We start from the raw sequence: 15,329 nt of genomic DNA on the forward strand, positions 1-15,329 counted from the left end.
TGGTTGAGAATCCGCCTGCCAATGCAGGGGACATGGGTTTGATCCCTGGTCTGAGAAGATCCCACATGCCGCAGAGCAACTAAGCCCGTGCGCCACAACTACTGAGCCCGTGTGCCACAGCTACTGAAGCCCACGCGCCTAGAGCCCATGCTCTGCAACAAGAGAAGCCACTGCAATGAGAAGCCCACACACTGCAACAAAGAGTAGCCCCCTCTCACTGCAACTAGAGAAAGCCTGCGCACAGCAACAAAGACCCAACACAGCCAAAAAAAAAAAACATGTTTATAATTTTCATTTTCAGAGTAAAGAAAACCTAGTACATCCTCTTCTGTGTATGAGAATCATCTCAAGGCTATATAGACACAAAAATACAGGTAACCTGAGCCAGGATAACTCGTTTTGCATTTTACTTTTGTTACCTGGGTTAGCAGCAAGTACTTGGTACAACGATACTAAAATTACCTATTATAACTGTCTACACTGCCACATGACTCTCCTTTCTCCCTTCAATCTGGTAAAAATAGATGGAGATAGGTGATAGACTGATAGATACACAGGTACATAGACAAAATAAGATTTTTATGTCACAAGATTTCTCACCAAATATCTTCCTGACCTATCTAACAGGTTCCATGAATTAACCCAAACTTTGTACGATTATAATGTTAGTTCACATTTATTGAGCATTTAAAATACCCTAGGCACCGGGCTAAGTCATTCGCATGTGTTATTTTAATCTTTACAACAGCCGTCCATGTAAGGTAGCTGTTATTATTTCTCTTACTTTGCAAACAAGCAATTAAGTCTTAGAAAGGCAAGCTGAATAACTCAGGTCGCACACAAAGCTGGTAAATGGCAGGCCTGGGATTTGAACCCAGTTCTGTTGGACTCTAAAGCCAGGGCTCTCACTCTCCTGACAACGCTACCTCCCTTTAGGTTACATGCATTTGCTGCTATGAGGAGATATTTTAGGTAACGAAAATTGTCACTGGCTCAGCTCCACCTAAGCGTCAGATTTGGGCCCTCTGAATCATAGCAGTAGGGGTTACTACTTTGAATGGCTCCACAAAGGAATCATTTCTTGTCAAGGGTTAGTGGTCCTGTCTTACTTTCGGTCATAAGGGCATGAGTTAAATTAAGTGAAAGCCAGCAGTGCCCAGTGAATCACACCCTCTTTCTGAGTGTGATCTCAGGGAGAGAGGGAGATCTCAAAAGGAACAGAGACTCCACTTTGGAAAGCTTAGATTCAAATCCCTGCTCTGCCATGTTAGCTTTATGACTTTGGGCAGGTCCCTGAAAACCTTAATTTGGTTTCAGGTGTGAAATGGAGATAACACCTCCGGTGAGGAGTGAAGTGGCTGCCATAAATGAGGTGCTCAATAAATGTTCTTTCACTCCTAACCAGATGGAACTCTTAAAGGGGAAGTTTTCCTTTAAGTTAGTCCAATCTCATAGAAGGTTCAATCAATGCAAATATTCCATTACACCCCTAGATCACCTTAAGAATGAAGCTTTTAAGAAACCCTCTGGCTAGTACATCATGAGTTATATTGAGTACAAAATTCCCTAATACAGAAGTAGTGTCTGATTTACCCTTTAGGAGCAATTGTAAGGTTGCACAGTTTACTCAGTAGTAAGTTATACAAACACGGAAGATAGAAATCCTTTCTCATGGGCATGGGGATGGTAGGTGGGGTTGAGAGTAGGAGACTGCTGATCTTAAAAGCTAACAGTGCTACACCAGGCTTTTCTGTATGGTGGTTATATTCCGGGGCCATGATGCGATCCGGGTGTATCTAAAGTCTGTTAGAAAGAGGGTTGTTTTCTGAGAGGGTTTCACTGCATTTCAAAGTTAGAGAAAGCAAATCTCTCATAGAGAGAGAAAGCCCTGCAAACAAGAGGACTTAAAAACGAGCATCCCATTTACAAAAAGTCTATTCAAAAATAAAATTCGCACCATTAACCAAAGGGCAAAATACCACGATTATCACTTGGACTTGTTAAAAGCAAACTTGCTCCTTGGTCTTGGGGCCAGTATTACATGTAAACTGAAACCCTCTTCTGAGACGACATCTAGAAGAAACACATTAGCTGTGCTGTGTGTCGTCGATCTGGGAGGTTTTCATTGTTCCTTAAAATCCACATTATTTAATCATTCTGATCAAACTTTACAAAAGCTGCAAAACCAGTTAGGATTTTCCTTTGTAAACCAGGATAGATCCAGGAATTTTACATATTGGAAAACACTGGCTTTAACTTTTTTCCCTGTGTTTAATGCTCTTCGGAATATTATTTTTCAATAGAAAACAAAACATTTCGGGGACTTGTTTTGTTTTTAATATGTTAACATATGCAATACTGTGTAAGTGTATATTTGGTTTTCCTTCACCAGAGTGGAATTTGGTTCCACGCTACAAACCCATGTATAATTCAGACAATAACTTATTCTGAGTACTTACTGCTTATCTGGGGGGCGGGGAGTAGGGAGAGAGGGTGGGAATTCTGCATTTGTAAGAACTGAATTTCAGACTATTATCAGCCCTGTTATACTAACGATCATATGTTAAAAGTGTTATTCCCTCCTGGCTTGTCTTCATTCTTATTTTTGCCTTTTAAAAAAAGTGTAAGTTCAGAACTGTGTATTTAATTTTATAAGATGCTTTAGAAGCAAGTTCATGAGGATTGGGGAGACTATTAAATGCGAAATGTAATTATATCTTTCTCTAAGAAGTTTTGGTACTCCAGGCTCTTAAATGTATTAGCCCTAAAAAATTAATTAAAAAAGGAAATTCATCTAGCAAATAGAACTCTTGATCTTGGAAACAGTGCTTAGCATTAGGGTCTGGTGCATAAGATGTGCTCACTACATATTTATTGCATGAAGGAAGGAAGGAAAGAAAGAAACACTGGTGTTTATATCACCTGTGTGTTTCCCTGTTGTTTCCCTCTCGCCTTTAGAATTCTACAGCTTGGTAGGGCTTTAGAAGACATTTCATCCAGCCCCTTCATTTAACAAATAAAAAAACTTCTGGATGTGCCATGATCTCCAAAGTCATAGCCTTCTGGTTTATTTGGGGGCCAGAAGTCTGTGGGGATGGGTTGCAGTAGGCACATATTGCCAATCCCTTTATAAGCTCGTAGAGAACTGCCCTCCAAAGATTTCTCAAAATCTAACTTGCAACCTACATTTCTGGTTACCGGAGAAAACATAATCTACCTTGTAGCAAATACTTTACGAGATATTTGACACCGCATAATAGTGGAAAGAGCATAAACTTTAGAATTAGATTTGAACTCAAGCCCAGGTATTCCCATTTACTGGAGCTGAACATTAGACATGTCAGAGTTTACATCTCTGAATCACAGTTTTCTCATTTGTGAAACGAAGACCATAAAGCCTACATGAAAGGATTAAAGGAGCTAATGTATATGGAAGGTAAGCCTGACAAAAGCTACAGCATTTAGTAGGTAGTCAAATGTAATTTCTTAACTCCCTCCATATTTTAAAATGTTACCCTTAAAAGGAGTACCTCCCAATTTTGTAAGTTTCCAGTCAAAGTACTGAGTGACTTTCTGAGCATTATCTTATTTAAGTACAGCAGCTATTACTTCCCCTGTTTAAATGGGCGATTAAGAAATCTGCCCATGTTCTTAAGTGGTGGAACTGAGATCCCCATCTGATTTCAAGGCAATAAAGGGTCTGTTCTTCTGGGAGATAGTCCCATACAAAATAAAGTAGCCATGGGGAAATTTTTTTAAAAACTTCTAGGGTGGAAATCAAATGAGTAGTTAAAAGTAAAATATTTCCAAGTTTCCTATAAAGACATAGACAAGAGCTGAGATTGGGAACGAAGCGCATTAGCCAGTTCTGACTTCTGGGTCAAATTTAGATAGCTATTAATTTTTTGCTATTCTAAATGGTCACATCATACTGTGATAATGCATAAAAACCAGAACGCCCCACTCCAAATCAATCAGTGCATCTGTATACACACACACACAAAAGAGCTAGAAAAATATTTGGGCTTAATAGTACCTTGCTATGTTTTCATGTATCTTTACATACGTATGTATATATGACTAAGACCTGCTGACTTTAGAGCATATGGAGCCATCTAAAAAAAGTGTAGAGTCACATTTTATTTCTTTTAGTAGCTCTTTCAAAAATATAAAGAGTGTAAATCAATGTGCACTGGCATCAAAATCAACTGGACTAATCAATCACATTAAATGTTAAGTAATTGTCACTTTACCTTTTTGCTAATCTAGTTCTATGGGTTTCCAAACTGTACATGCAACTATTTTTAGTCTTTAAAAGACATTACAAGTTTGCCATCACTACATATTTTCCGAAACAGGAATAAAGTGAATTCTATCATCCATTGTAGTTCATGCTCATTTTCCCCAAGGAAGTCCTTGTTGTCAACTCCCATGTCATTATTTACACATGCCTGTCTTCACCTATACAAACATGAAATTAAAGCCAAGGCCAAAATAACAGGAAAAGTTATTTTCAAAGTTTAGGATTCTCCTCTTAACCGTTCCTCTCCCTCCTTTGTAATCAGAAAAATCAATAGCAATGATATGAGAGCTCATAGGGTTGACCTTCCGAGCAAACTGCTCCCTACATTATCCTGCAGAAAACAATGGCTGTGACTACTCCTGCTAAATCACTTAGAAGATGCACTGTGGATTAAAGCAATATAGAATAATAATAAAGCAGCCTAAAATGGAATCAGTTCTCCATTCACCTTTTTCTCCTGGTTGGCAGTATAAAAATTCAGAGCTAAAAATCTCAGAATCTAGGATATAAAATTCATTGTTCCACCCTTGTGCCAAGCTATATGGTTCCAGAGCGAGCTCTGGAAACTGCAGAAAGTCAGCTAACAAGATAAGATAGGTCTGAATGATTTAACTGACATAAAATGCTCTTCAGCATCCATCTAGTCTCAAAAAAGAACTGAAATGCAACAGAATACCAATCTGTTATGTTCTCTTGAGCAAAATGATCTGTTGAGACCTTGAGATAAAAATGAGCCAGAGTTGGAAGTCAGTCAAAGTAATGAGGGGCTTTCGATGAAAAAGTTCAGAAGAATAACTGGCAAAGAATGAGATCTCTGGGTTCCTTGAAGTAAAGTGATTTCAGAAAATAACTCAAATGTATTTGAATCTTCCATATTTGGATCATAATCTACGATGACTCAAAGGCATTGTGAGAGAGAATTTACTGATACATTAAGGCTCGGTCCTCTCTGGCAAAGTTAAGTGAAAAAAAAATGAGTCAACTGTTTAGGTAAGACAGCCTAAAATACCAAGATAATGGAGACAACAATTGGGCTTTCCGTAATTCCACCTGACTGGATTTATCTGTATCCTTAGATAGAGCCCTGAGTCCCAGTGGAAGTTACTTGCCCATAAAAACACAGAGGAACTCAAAATAACTCATATTAGTAACATAGAAGCCATAGGCTGGAATTGTATAACAACTGCCAATACCATCTTTCCCTGACTTACCTATAATGATGCCTTTGGTTCCTCTCTTCAGCTCGACCTACTATATCCTGTAAAAAATCATGTCCTTGCTCAGCATCTATGAGCTAATTATCTGAAATGATGAGGAAAACCCATTTTCTCATCCTAAAATATCTGTGCTTGGTGTTAGTAATCATTTGTGCAAAACCAACCACCTTTCTAGGAACATGATTAGAAAAGGAGCACAAATCTTCCTCTATAGTATCCAATTCGTATCAAGTCTTCTTTGTTTAGGCAAGTGGAAAAAAGAAATTAAGTGTCTGCCTGAACACATTATTTGAAGTATACTTTACCTACATAGTATTTTCATTTTGTACTTTGCTCTCTATTTCTCTTCATTACAACCTAAAGTCAAAAGGAAGTTCAAGCAAATCTGTGATACTACGAAGTAGGGCTATCTCACACCTGAGATCTTTTTTATATGCAATTCTTCCTATTAAAATTTAATTCAATCTCAGAATTTTTTTTTTTGCCTAAAAGTACCTGAATGACAATTGGCCTGACTTACAGATGAATTTGACTTGTGACCTTAAACACTGGAGAATTAGTGAAAGAAACCCCTCCAGTGCTCTCTCATTAAACAGGCACAACAAAAACCCTAAACTAAACATAAAGTTGATTATATCTTTCTTCTCTCCAAACATGAGAAATGTGAAAATACAAAGTATTTCCATCCAGCACAAACAGGAGAGGAAAACAAACTAAAACAAAAAGGAAATTAAGAGCCAACTGGTCACAGGTATACCTCAAACTAAGACATAAATAAAAGGGTCAAGACACACACACAGACACACACATACTCACACGAATCAATTATTTATTCAGGAAAACATTAACTTCTGATTTCTTTTATTGAGATAACAATATGAAACTGGTTCAGGGATGAATTTTGAGCACTCAGATTGGTGTTCTTAGGAATAACTAGAATTTCTACATAATGGTTATCCATGGGAATTTGTCATAACGGAATAGAAGCAAAGTGAAGAATAATTATCTTCTCTTCCAAAAGTTCCAAGCATAACAAATTATGTTTTTATAAATGTTTGTTTTATGTATGACACAAATCAATTTTATATTGAATATGACCTGAAATTAAAGTGATTGCTAATTTAGTAGTCTTCCACTTGGTCTTGCAACTTTACTCATGCATTGTCAAGTTTCACATTGCTAATTTTCCAACAAGCAGTTTTGTTTTCAAATGCCCCAAGGCCAGTTACTGGGTCCAAATACAAACTTTGTAAGTAAAGAAACTCCAAGCAGCAAGAAATTTTAAACATACAACATCATCAGTATCCCAGTGTACACTGTATCTCCTCTAATTTTAGAGTTCAGTTCTCTTATATACTTACCAGGTTTTGTTATGTATTTTCCATTTTGGTGAGTCTCGGTTTGCAGGAGAATTCCCAATTTATTAATCATAGAAGACTTCTCATCTCTACTCTGGTCAGTCTAGCATGTTATGAACAATATAACTTTTTCTAAAAAAGATTACTTTTCAAAGTCCTAACAAAAATATGTTTTGTTAGAATACAACATATGTTTGATAAACAAATATGTTTGATAATCATGTTTACATAGGGTAGTAGCAAACTCAATAAATACCGATTCGAAAGTGAAAATACCTTAAGTTTACACATGCCATGAACAATTCATCAGTGTCATTCATTATTTTGCAAAGTGTTATCTTCTCCAGATGAAGCGTAATTTATAAAACTGAAGAAATATAACAGTCAGGTTCTGAGCAAAAATATGTATCCATTTTTATTAGGAAGGGGACTTTTATAACAGAATTGTGTGAAATAATTTTGTCTGGAAGAATGAAAGATTTCAGAGAAAAATTTCTTTCGGAAAAAGAAAACCTACTTCTGTTTTGGAAGTTGTAATACTATGTGCATACACATGAAGAATTATCAGAAAGATGAATAGCCTAAGGGTCATTTATAAATGCCTATCACCAAAGTAACTAAAAATAAGTCAAACCTTACTTGGGAAGAGACAAACCTTTTGTTATTTTGCTTTAGGTGGTAAATTAGGCCCAAGTCTCAGCTTTCCTTTTGTCAATAAAGATTTTGCTAGTCAGTGGCAAACTTTTCAAACTGAAGAGAAGGTGATGGAAGCACCTTTTTACTCGTTCAAAAAAAAAGAGTAATACAGTAAAATATGAGAGGTAATTCATTTTCCCTTTTTTTGTATTGAATTTTAAATAATTTATTTATGATGAGATATACAGATTTCTTCCTGGGAGATGTTATGATGCATTTTTCAGAGCAATTACATCATAGTTTAAATGTTTGTCAGCTAGCTACCAAGATATTTCTTTGCCATTCCATTAGAGTAAAATTAAGATAAAATTAACTTAATGCAACAAAAAAACCCTATGTTAAATTAGCCCTTTTTTAAAATTTAATAAAGCAGGTAAGAAAACAAATAGTAAGTATTCATATTAGTAATATCAGATTACACAGTCACTTTTAAATGACAAGATAATTTAGAGCTACTTCAATGTTTAGTGATTAAATATGAGTACAATTAAATCTTCACTCTGAGAAGCAGTTATATTTAAATATATTAGAAACCTGCTCTTTCAACTCTGTTCAAGACTGTTAAAATAAAACAGAGAAGAACTCATAGTTGCTCCCTAAATAACTTTATATGTATCACTGGTTGCTATGGAAGTTTACAACACTGAAAACTATCAAATATAATATGGTTAGTGCTCACAGTCACAGAGAAAACCACACAAAACATTAATCCTCAAAAGATGAGCATACAGTCATTTTCAACAAATACTATATACATGGTGTACTCAAATCGACTGTAAAGATATATCAAAATTTACTTCTGAATTTTGAACCTTTGTTTTTAACGAGCATACAAACCCACAAATAAAATACAGAAACTTTTTTTGATTTATTTGTAAACTTAAAAAATGTGAATTTTATCTTCACCTTCCCTCCTCTGTCTACGCATTGATCCTGAGATATCTCTTCTTTGTTAGCTCAAATACCACCAAACATGAAGTTTTTAAACTGCAATTTAAAATTTATAAAGAAAAACACTGGAAGTTACACTTGGTTGGGTTCTATCCTGCCCAAAAATACACAATAAATGAGTCAAATACTTGTTTAAAAAAATTTCTCATTGTCCTATTCAGAACATTTCTCTATCACCTGAGGTGGAAAGGCTTTTGAGAGATTATGATATATTATATTGCAGGTTTATTGTAAACAAACAAGGTACTTTATCAGCACATTTAAAGCTGTAAAATTAGTGAAATTTTTTTCCCCAGAATCCCGTAATTGGATTTACTTCTAATTATCATCTATTTGGCAAAGCACTTAACTTTAATAGTGGGATTTGGTTTTCCAGTAATCATGTAAATAAGCACAAAGTAAATTAATCTTTATTATTTTTTAAGGAAATTGCAAAAACTTCACCACCAGACAAAATCTATAGCTTTGATTCGTTTTTAACTATTTCACAACCGGTGCAAATCTTAATTGTTCATTCTCCACTCCCCCACCTCCCCCTCCCATCTCCGTTTTAAGTTTCTTATTCTTTGGTGATTGTTTAAAAACAGCACTGTAAGTGTCTTCATGAACTTCTTATGCTAAGTATCTGCTTGAAAATCTCACCAATATTAAAGGTAGGAAATGAGTCTTGGGTTACCCACTTGGGAGAAATCCTTAGGTGCGGATCTAGAACGGGAAAATTACAGGGAGGTTCCTGTGGGCGTTGAGAAAGTTGGGAGGACGTAAGAAATCTCACCTTTTGAGCTGCTTTGGAGGGACTCTTGTTTTTGCTGCCTTTGGGTCTTCCCCTTGGTCTCTTAGGAGAGGGCTCACCGGTTGGCTCCTAGTTTCGGGGGGAAAAAAAATGCTGCTGTGGCAAGAATGGCTGAAAGAAATTGACCCTGACTCTATAGTTGTATTTTCTGCCTGTGCTGCTCAACAGAACTGTTGGAACACATTCAGTTCAAGCATAAACGGATGATGATGGTACAGAGTTTACAGAAAGGGGAAATAACTCTACTTGTAATCCAAGAATTCATAGAGGAAATTCTATTTCGCATATGAAAGCTAGATTCTATTTCAACCCGAAAAAGGTAACAAAGGCTGACTGTTCAAAGGTTGCTTGTTCTAGAAAGAAAGTTATACATTTTAAGGTGTAAAATATGCAAGGCTGTGTATTTGGCAACGCACAGAAATAATAAGCATTTTACACAAATACTACTCTCCACTATACTAGCATTTTAAACAACAGAAATATGAAGCTAACATCAGAAATATTTCAACAATCTCCCATATTGAAAAAGGTGGCTTTTGATCATTCTGTATATCTGTATTGTAGGTCAGTTATAACTCAATCAACACACTGAGTGAAATACTGGAGCAATTATCCAAGTTCTTCAACTTAAAATAACTCCATTCCTCCTAAAATTTCCAAATAATTATGGTAAATCTGTTGTAGGAGGCTTTGCTTGAATAATCTAGGTAATTGCTTCAATTCTTCACTGCCAATTGGAGATGTAGGAATGGCCTCCAGTCTAGATTTAAATGTCTTTTGATAAAATAAATATTTTCTCCAAAACTTTCTTTTGAGAAAACCCTATGGGGGTGTACCGAAGAAAACTAAAAGGGATGGGGGGGGTAGTGAGGAGGAATGGGAGTGTCTGGGAAGGAGAAATTGAAACTATCAATAGGTTTAGCAAAACTTTAAACGGCTTCTATGCCAAGTAGTAAATACTCGAGTGGTTAGGAGAATGCGATGATTAATATTCCAGATCCTAAATATTTATCCAGTGAATCATCAATTTACATCTCATTCAGATTCGGTTATTAAATGAGAATTAGCTTAAAATGCATAAAAGTCTTCAATTAAAATTCGCATCCTATTTAGAGATTCTGAGGAAGGTTTCCTGCAAGCTTCTGTGGGACCACTAGCTCCAGTGGGCACATCCGGAGCAAACACATAGGAGACACATTTTTCTTTCTTTGTGAACTCTGCCTTAACTCAAAGGTAAAACCTCCAATCACCTCCAGACGCCACTGCAATTTCTTTTGGATTATTTTTTGGAGGTGGGGGGCAATTAGTAGAGTTAGAGTGAGCCGGGTGGCGTGTGGGAAAGAAGAGCGGGGGGAAGGGCAGTGACTTCCTGGGAGGTGTAAAACAGGATCCTAACGCGATGTAAAGTGTCGCCCGGGCAGAGCGGGAAAACTCAGGGGCCTCTAGATTGGCTTGTTTCCTTTGATGATTTCAAAAAGGTACAGCAGTCTTTCTAAAACGCACTGGCAAGCAAACACTGTTCGCTTTCCCCACCTTGCTCTCGGGCAGCTTTGGGACTCTAGGATTATTTTCTTATAGGCCTATTTGCCATGAAGGAAGCGCTTTAAGGCTAAAGAACGAAGAAGTAGCTTTAAACCCCACGGAAGCGGAGTTTAAATGTTCTCAATAGACAAGTCCCGCTCCAGCCTTTCCCGCGGAGGCTTGGAAATTGCTGCGAACAAAACCCCTCCACCCCGGGCGCTGCGCGCAGCTCCGCAAGCGCAGGCTACACGCTTAATTGGTTGCATCCGCAGACAAAACCCTCCACTCCGCGGGGTCCCGGGCGCCCCTCGATCGTCCCCTCCCAACCCCCAGCCACTCGCTGTGGAGAAGGACGTTTCAGGTCTGCAGCTCTGAGGCGCGGGACCCAAGGCAAAAGGATGACTGGGCGCCTGGCGAGGAAGTGACCCTAGCTACCGTGCACCCTCTCGGACACTGCTTGCCACCGCGCCCTTGGCCGAACTACTTGATCCTGTCCCGTGGGGACCCAGGGTCTCCTGTAGCCAGCCCCTTTCCTGGGACACCTCAGCAGCGGCCGCCGCACCGCATTTAAAGAGCCCTAAGAGAACCGGGCGGGCCCACGAGTTCTTTGTCGGGAGGGCGCGAGTCTCAGGCCACCGAGAACTTGGGGAGGGCGCCAAGGGGGCGGCTGCGGCGCGCCAGTCCCCGGCCAGCGAGCAGCCCCGGTTGGCGGGAGAAAGAGCCTCCGGCCCCCGGGACTTAAGCCCCTCCAACCCTGACCCGCCAGAGTACCCCTAACCGCCGGGCCACTGCAAAGCGGCTCGGAAAGTGCCTGGCGAGCCCCGGTTTGTCGGACCCGGCCGCTTCCCGTCACCAGGAGACACCGCGCCACTCGGACCGGGCACAATAGCGAAAGTCCGAAGACGCGCTTCTCCCGACCCCGCCTCCAGCCCGCACCCGGCCGCCCGCCCGCCGTGGCTCCCACCTCCCGGCCCGGAGGGGCGCGGGCGCCCGGGGCTCCGCCGCGCACTCGCGCCGGGACTCCGCAGCTCGCCCCCGCGGCGGCGTGCGGCGGCCGCACTCCCGCGCTCGGGTGGCCGCGGGTCGCGGGGCCCTCGCGGAGGGAGCGGAGGTGGGCTGCTGCCCGCACCCCGCCCGCGTACTGACTTGCTGCTGCTTCCTGGGTCGGCCGCGTCCTCTCTTCTGAGGCGCCGGGGCGGCAGGTTGTCCCTGGGCTGAAGTGGACGGCTGCCCGGCGCCTTCACCGCGTGCGCTCATCCTGCCTCCCGCCGCCGCTACCGCTGCCGCCGCCGCTCCTACCGCCGCTGCAGCCGCTTCGCCTCTGCCGCCCCGAATCTGCCCAGCACCTTTCGGGAGACTGTGAGGTAGGGCTGGAGAACGAGGCGGGGTGGGCGAGAGCTGGCGTGCGGCGAGGGCTGCTGCTGCTTAGGCTGCCGCCGCTGCCACCATCAACACCGGACGTCCAGCGGCTGCCAACAAGAGAGAAGAGGGGAGGAGGAGGAGAGAAGGAGGCGCTGCTGGTGGCGGCGGCAGCGGTGGGTGGGTGCCGGAGGTGGAGGTGACGGTGGAGGTAGCGAGAGGAGGCGGAGAGCGAAGGAGAAGGAAAAGAGGGTTTCAAGTTGGGAGGCTCCCCTCTCAGTTTGGGATCAGAAGTTGCGGTCACCGGGAGCACTTCGGAAGCGGCTTGGAAAGGGAAGAGACTTGGAGTGAATTGTGTCCCTTGAAACGTTAGGCGGGGAAAGAATTCCTCCTCCTCTTCCCCCTCGCTCCGCGCTCGCAGAGCAAGAAAGAGAAAGAGAGAGAAAGCAAATAGCGCCTTGGGCAGTTGGAAAGCAGAGGGAGGATGGGGAGATTCTGCCGGGATCGGGTCGGGCACTGAGCGCGGGCAGGGGACGGAGCGGTGGGTGGCACCGCGCCTCCTCGGGTGGCGGGAGCGGGCGGCAGCGGCACCGGGGAGTCGGAGGGGGACGGGCTGATTGCTCTTGCGTCCTGCACCAAGCGCGCGCTGCCCGGGCTGGAAGTTTTCTGAGTTCCTGCCCCAGGATTCAAGCGGGATGAGAGGGTGTATGTGTGTGTGTGTGTGTGTGTGTGTGTGTGTGTGTGTGTGTAGTGTGTATGTGTGTGTGTGTGTGTGTGCGCGCGCGCGCGCTTGGGGAGGGGGCGGCGGGATGGGGGGGGAGAGTGCCCACCTCTAATCGTGGGCGGATAAAGGGGAGGGGGCTGCGCCCTAGGAAAAGTATGAGGAGGAGGGAGGCCAGGCGGACCGCAGAGCCAAGGCGCCTGGCCGCGGGCCAGAGGCAGCGTTCGAAATACAACTGCCTCCGCGGCGGCGGCGCCCGGGTGCCACCCGGAGCCCCGCTCACGTGCTCTCGCCCGGCGGCGGGGTTAAAGGGACAGGCCGGGGATGCCGGGCCGGCTCACCGCCGGCCTCGCCCCACCCGCCGCCCGAGGTCGCCCCTGGCCGGCTGTCCTAGGAAGGCGCGGAAATGTGGCTGCCCCCGGAGCCGCGTTTACGGGCTTGGCCTTTACCTGCACCTCCACGATGCGGAGCCAACACTCTGCAGGAAGCGTCTGGCTGCACGCGCGGCAGAGTTCTCGTTTCCTAGGAGTGGGGATCGACTGAAGAGGAGTAGGAGCAGGCCCCCGCCGCCCTGTTCTGCGTCGGAATGCCTTCCTCGCAGATCGCACGACCCGTCGCGCGCGCGCGCGCGCACACACACACACACACACACACGCGCGCACACACACTCACACACAGACATGCTCGCAGATCCACACACACACGTGCACTTAGACACACCGTGCACACTCCCACAGCACATGCAGGCATAAACACACATGTAAACAAACACGCGCGCACTACATGCATACATGCACGCAGAAACACATGCACTTTCACAGACACAGGCACACGTGCAAACAGTGTGCACACAGGCACACGGAGAGCGCCCGCCTCTTTCCTGAGCTTTTTTTCTCCGGGAAAAACTGGAGGCGACGCGAAGTCTCCCCTTGGCTGGCACTATGCACCCGGGTTCCTACGCTCGCAGGGTAGAGGGGTTGCCCAACGCGGGGACCCCATAGCTTCCTAACTCCACCGTTGAGCCAACTGTCCAACTCTCCCTTCAATTTACCTCGATTTAACCTTCTCCCTAGGAACTCCCTTTCTGCCAAGTCCTAATTTTATAGCCTGGACTGTTTCTGAGTTATGTGAACACCATAATGACCACAGTCCGTTTTAAAAAGGTGGAGTACATTTTAAAATGTACCTCTTTTCATCCTTGAATAACAAAAAGCTCTGAAAAAATTAGGTTGAGATTTTCACACATCACACCCAAAATTATTTTGGACCAATTCCAAAATAAAAACTTTCACCCGAGGAAGAATTTTTTTCTTTCCCCCAAATACAGACCACCGTGGAATAAAAACCGCCTACTTTACAGCCCTAAGTAGGGAGTTCGGCACCGCCAGGTTCCTCTGTGCCTGTGGAGGAGGCGCGTGTAAACGTCCGCTACAGGCGCGGCAGCGCTGATTGGTCCGCGTTGCCATTTTAAATCCATTTCCAGTTGCCCTTTGCAGAGCTGGGACACTTAGCTGCGCGTTGAGTGCCTTGCAGAAACCCAGGGTTTCTCCTGGGTCTGGGAAAGCCTAACAGTGATGGAGAAGGAGAGCCCCCATCCCTCCGGATGGAGCCCTGCGCGTACTGGGGAGGGAGGGGTCTCACAGGAACCAAAGGTTTTCTGCCACGACTTGGCTGAAAGATGGTATCTTCATCAAAGAGATTGAAATTTCACGTACTAAAGATTGCAGGGATGTTTCCTAACTGCCAAGTTTGCACATGCTTTAATGTGATCACATTCGCACAGTGGTGTGCACATTTTACATACACATACAAAATGGGCTTCTCGTTTGTTTTTGTTTGCTTGTTTTTGCAAGGACTAGAGATAAAATTCTGAGGGTGAATGTAGGAGAAATCACCGAAGATTTCAGCCAGCCAGTTAGAAATTGGGGTACTTATATCCTCGGATTTTTCTAAAATATGCAGAGGCCGGCAAGGAAGGGATTTCAGAATTTTATTTTTGCATTAATCCTTGACTGGAAGACAGCACAGAAAAAAATGGGGGTGAGAGCCACTTGTTTTCAGACTACTGTCACTTTGCTATCAGATTCTTTGACCCTTTTTGAATGTATAACCAGAAGGATAGGAAACAAATATTGCAGCAGGTTTTGTCTATATCAGTCTTATATATTTTCAATCCTGGAAGCTATATTTATTTCTAGTTTCTATATGTTTTCTGTCCTCATTTCTTAACTGAAAGATCACTATAATCTCTGAGTTCTTCCAGTTCTGATAGACTTTAAAAAATGTATAATATCTTGCTCTCTAATTGTGTCCTGTTTGTATGTAAATTGAATGTAAATTCCATGGACGCAGGTAGTATTTCTAACACCTCTTTTTTGCACCAGTTGTGTGTAGGTAGTGTTCAGTTCAT

General features: G+C 42.9%; 1 protein-coding gene and 1 long non-coding RNA gene across 6 annotated transcripts in view; one reads left to right on the top strand and one right to left on the bottom strand.

Moving 5' to 3' along the window:
- Positions 1-12,118, bottom strand: part of HMGA2 (high mobility group AT-hook 2) — a 135,574-nt gene extending 123,456 nt beyond the window's left edge. For all 3 annotated transcript variants that reach the window (XM_082422938.1, XM_082422937.1, XM_082422936.1), the window contains exons 1-2: positions 11,986-12,118; positions 9,301-9,387 (exon numbers count right to left, since the gene is read on the bottom strand). In XM_082422938.1, coding sequence (XP_082279064.1) covers positions 9,301-9,387; positions 11,986-12,096 — 198 coding nt within the window. In that variant the 5' untranslated portion in view covers positions 12,097-12,118. The remainder of the gene's footprint in view (positions 1-9,300; positions 9,388-11,985) is intronic.
- LOC309642029 overlaps positions 12,063-15,329 on the top strand; it is a 238,924-nt gene continuing 235,657 nt past the window's right edge. For all 3 annotated transcript variants that reach the window (XR_014252910.1, XR_014252911.1, XR_014252912.1), the window contains exon 1: positions 12,063-12,203. This is a non-coding gene — a long non-coding RNA (uncharacterized lncRNA). The remainder of the gene's footprint in view (positions 12,204-15,329) is intronic.

The sequence above is a fragment of the Balaenoptera physalus genome (genome assembly GCF_965194825.1).
Source record: "Balaenoptera physalus genome assembly, chromosome: 13".
In the NCBI taxonomy this organism is placed as follows: domain Eukaryota; kingdom Metazoa; phylum Chordata; class Mammalia; order Artiodactyla; family Balaenopteridae; genus Balaenoptera; species Balaenoptera physalus.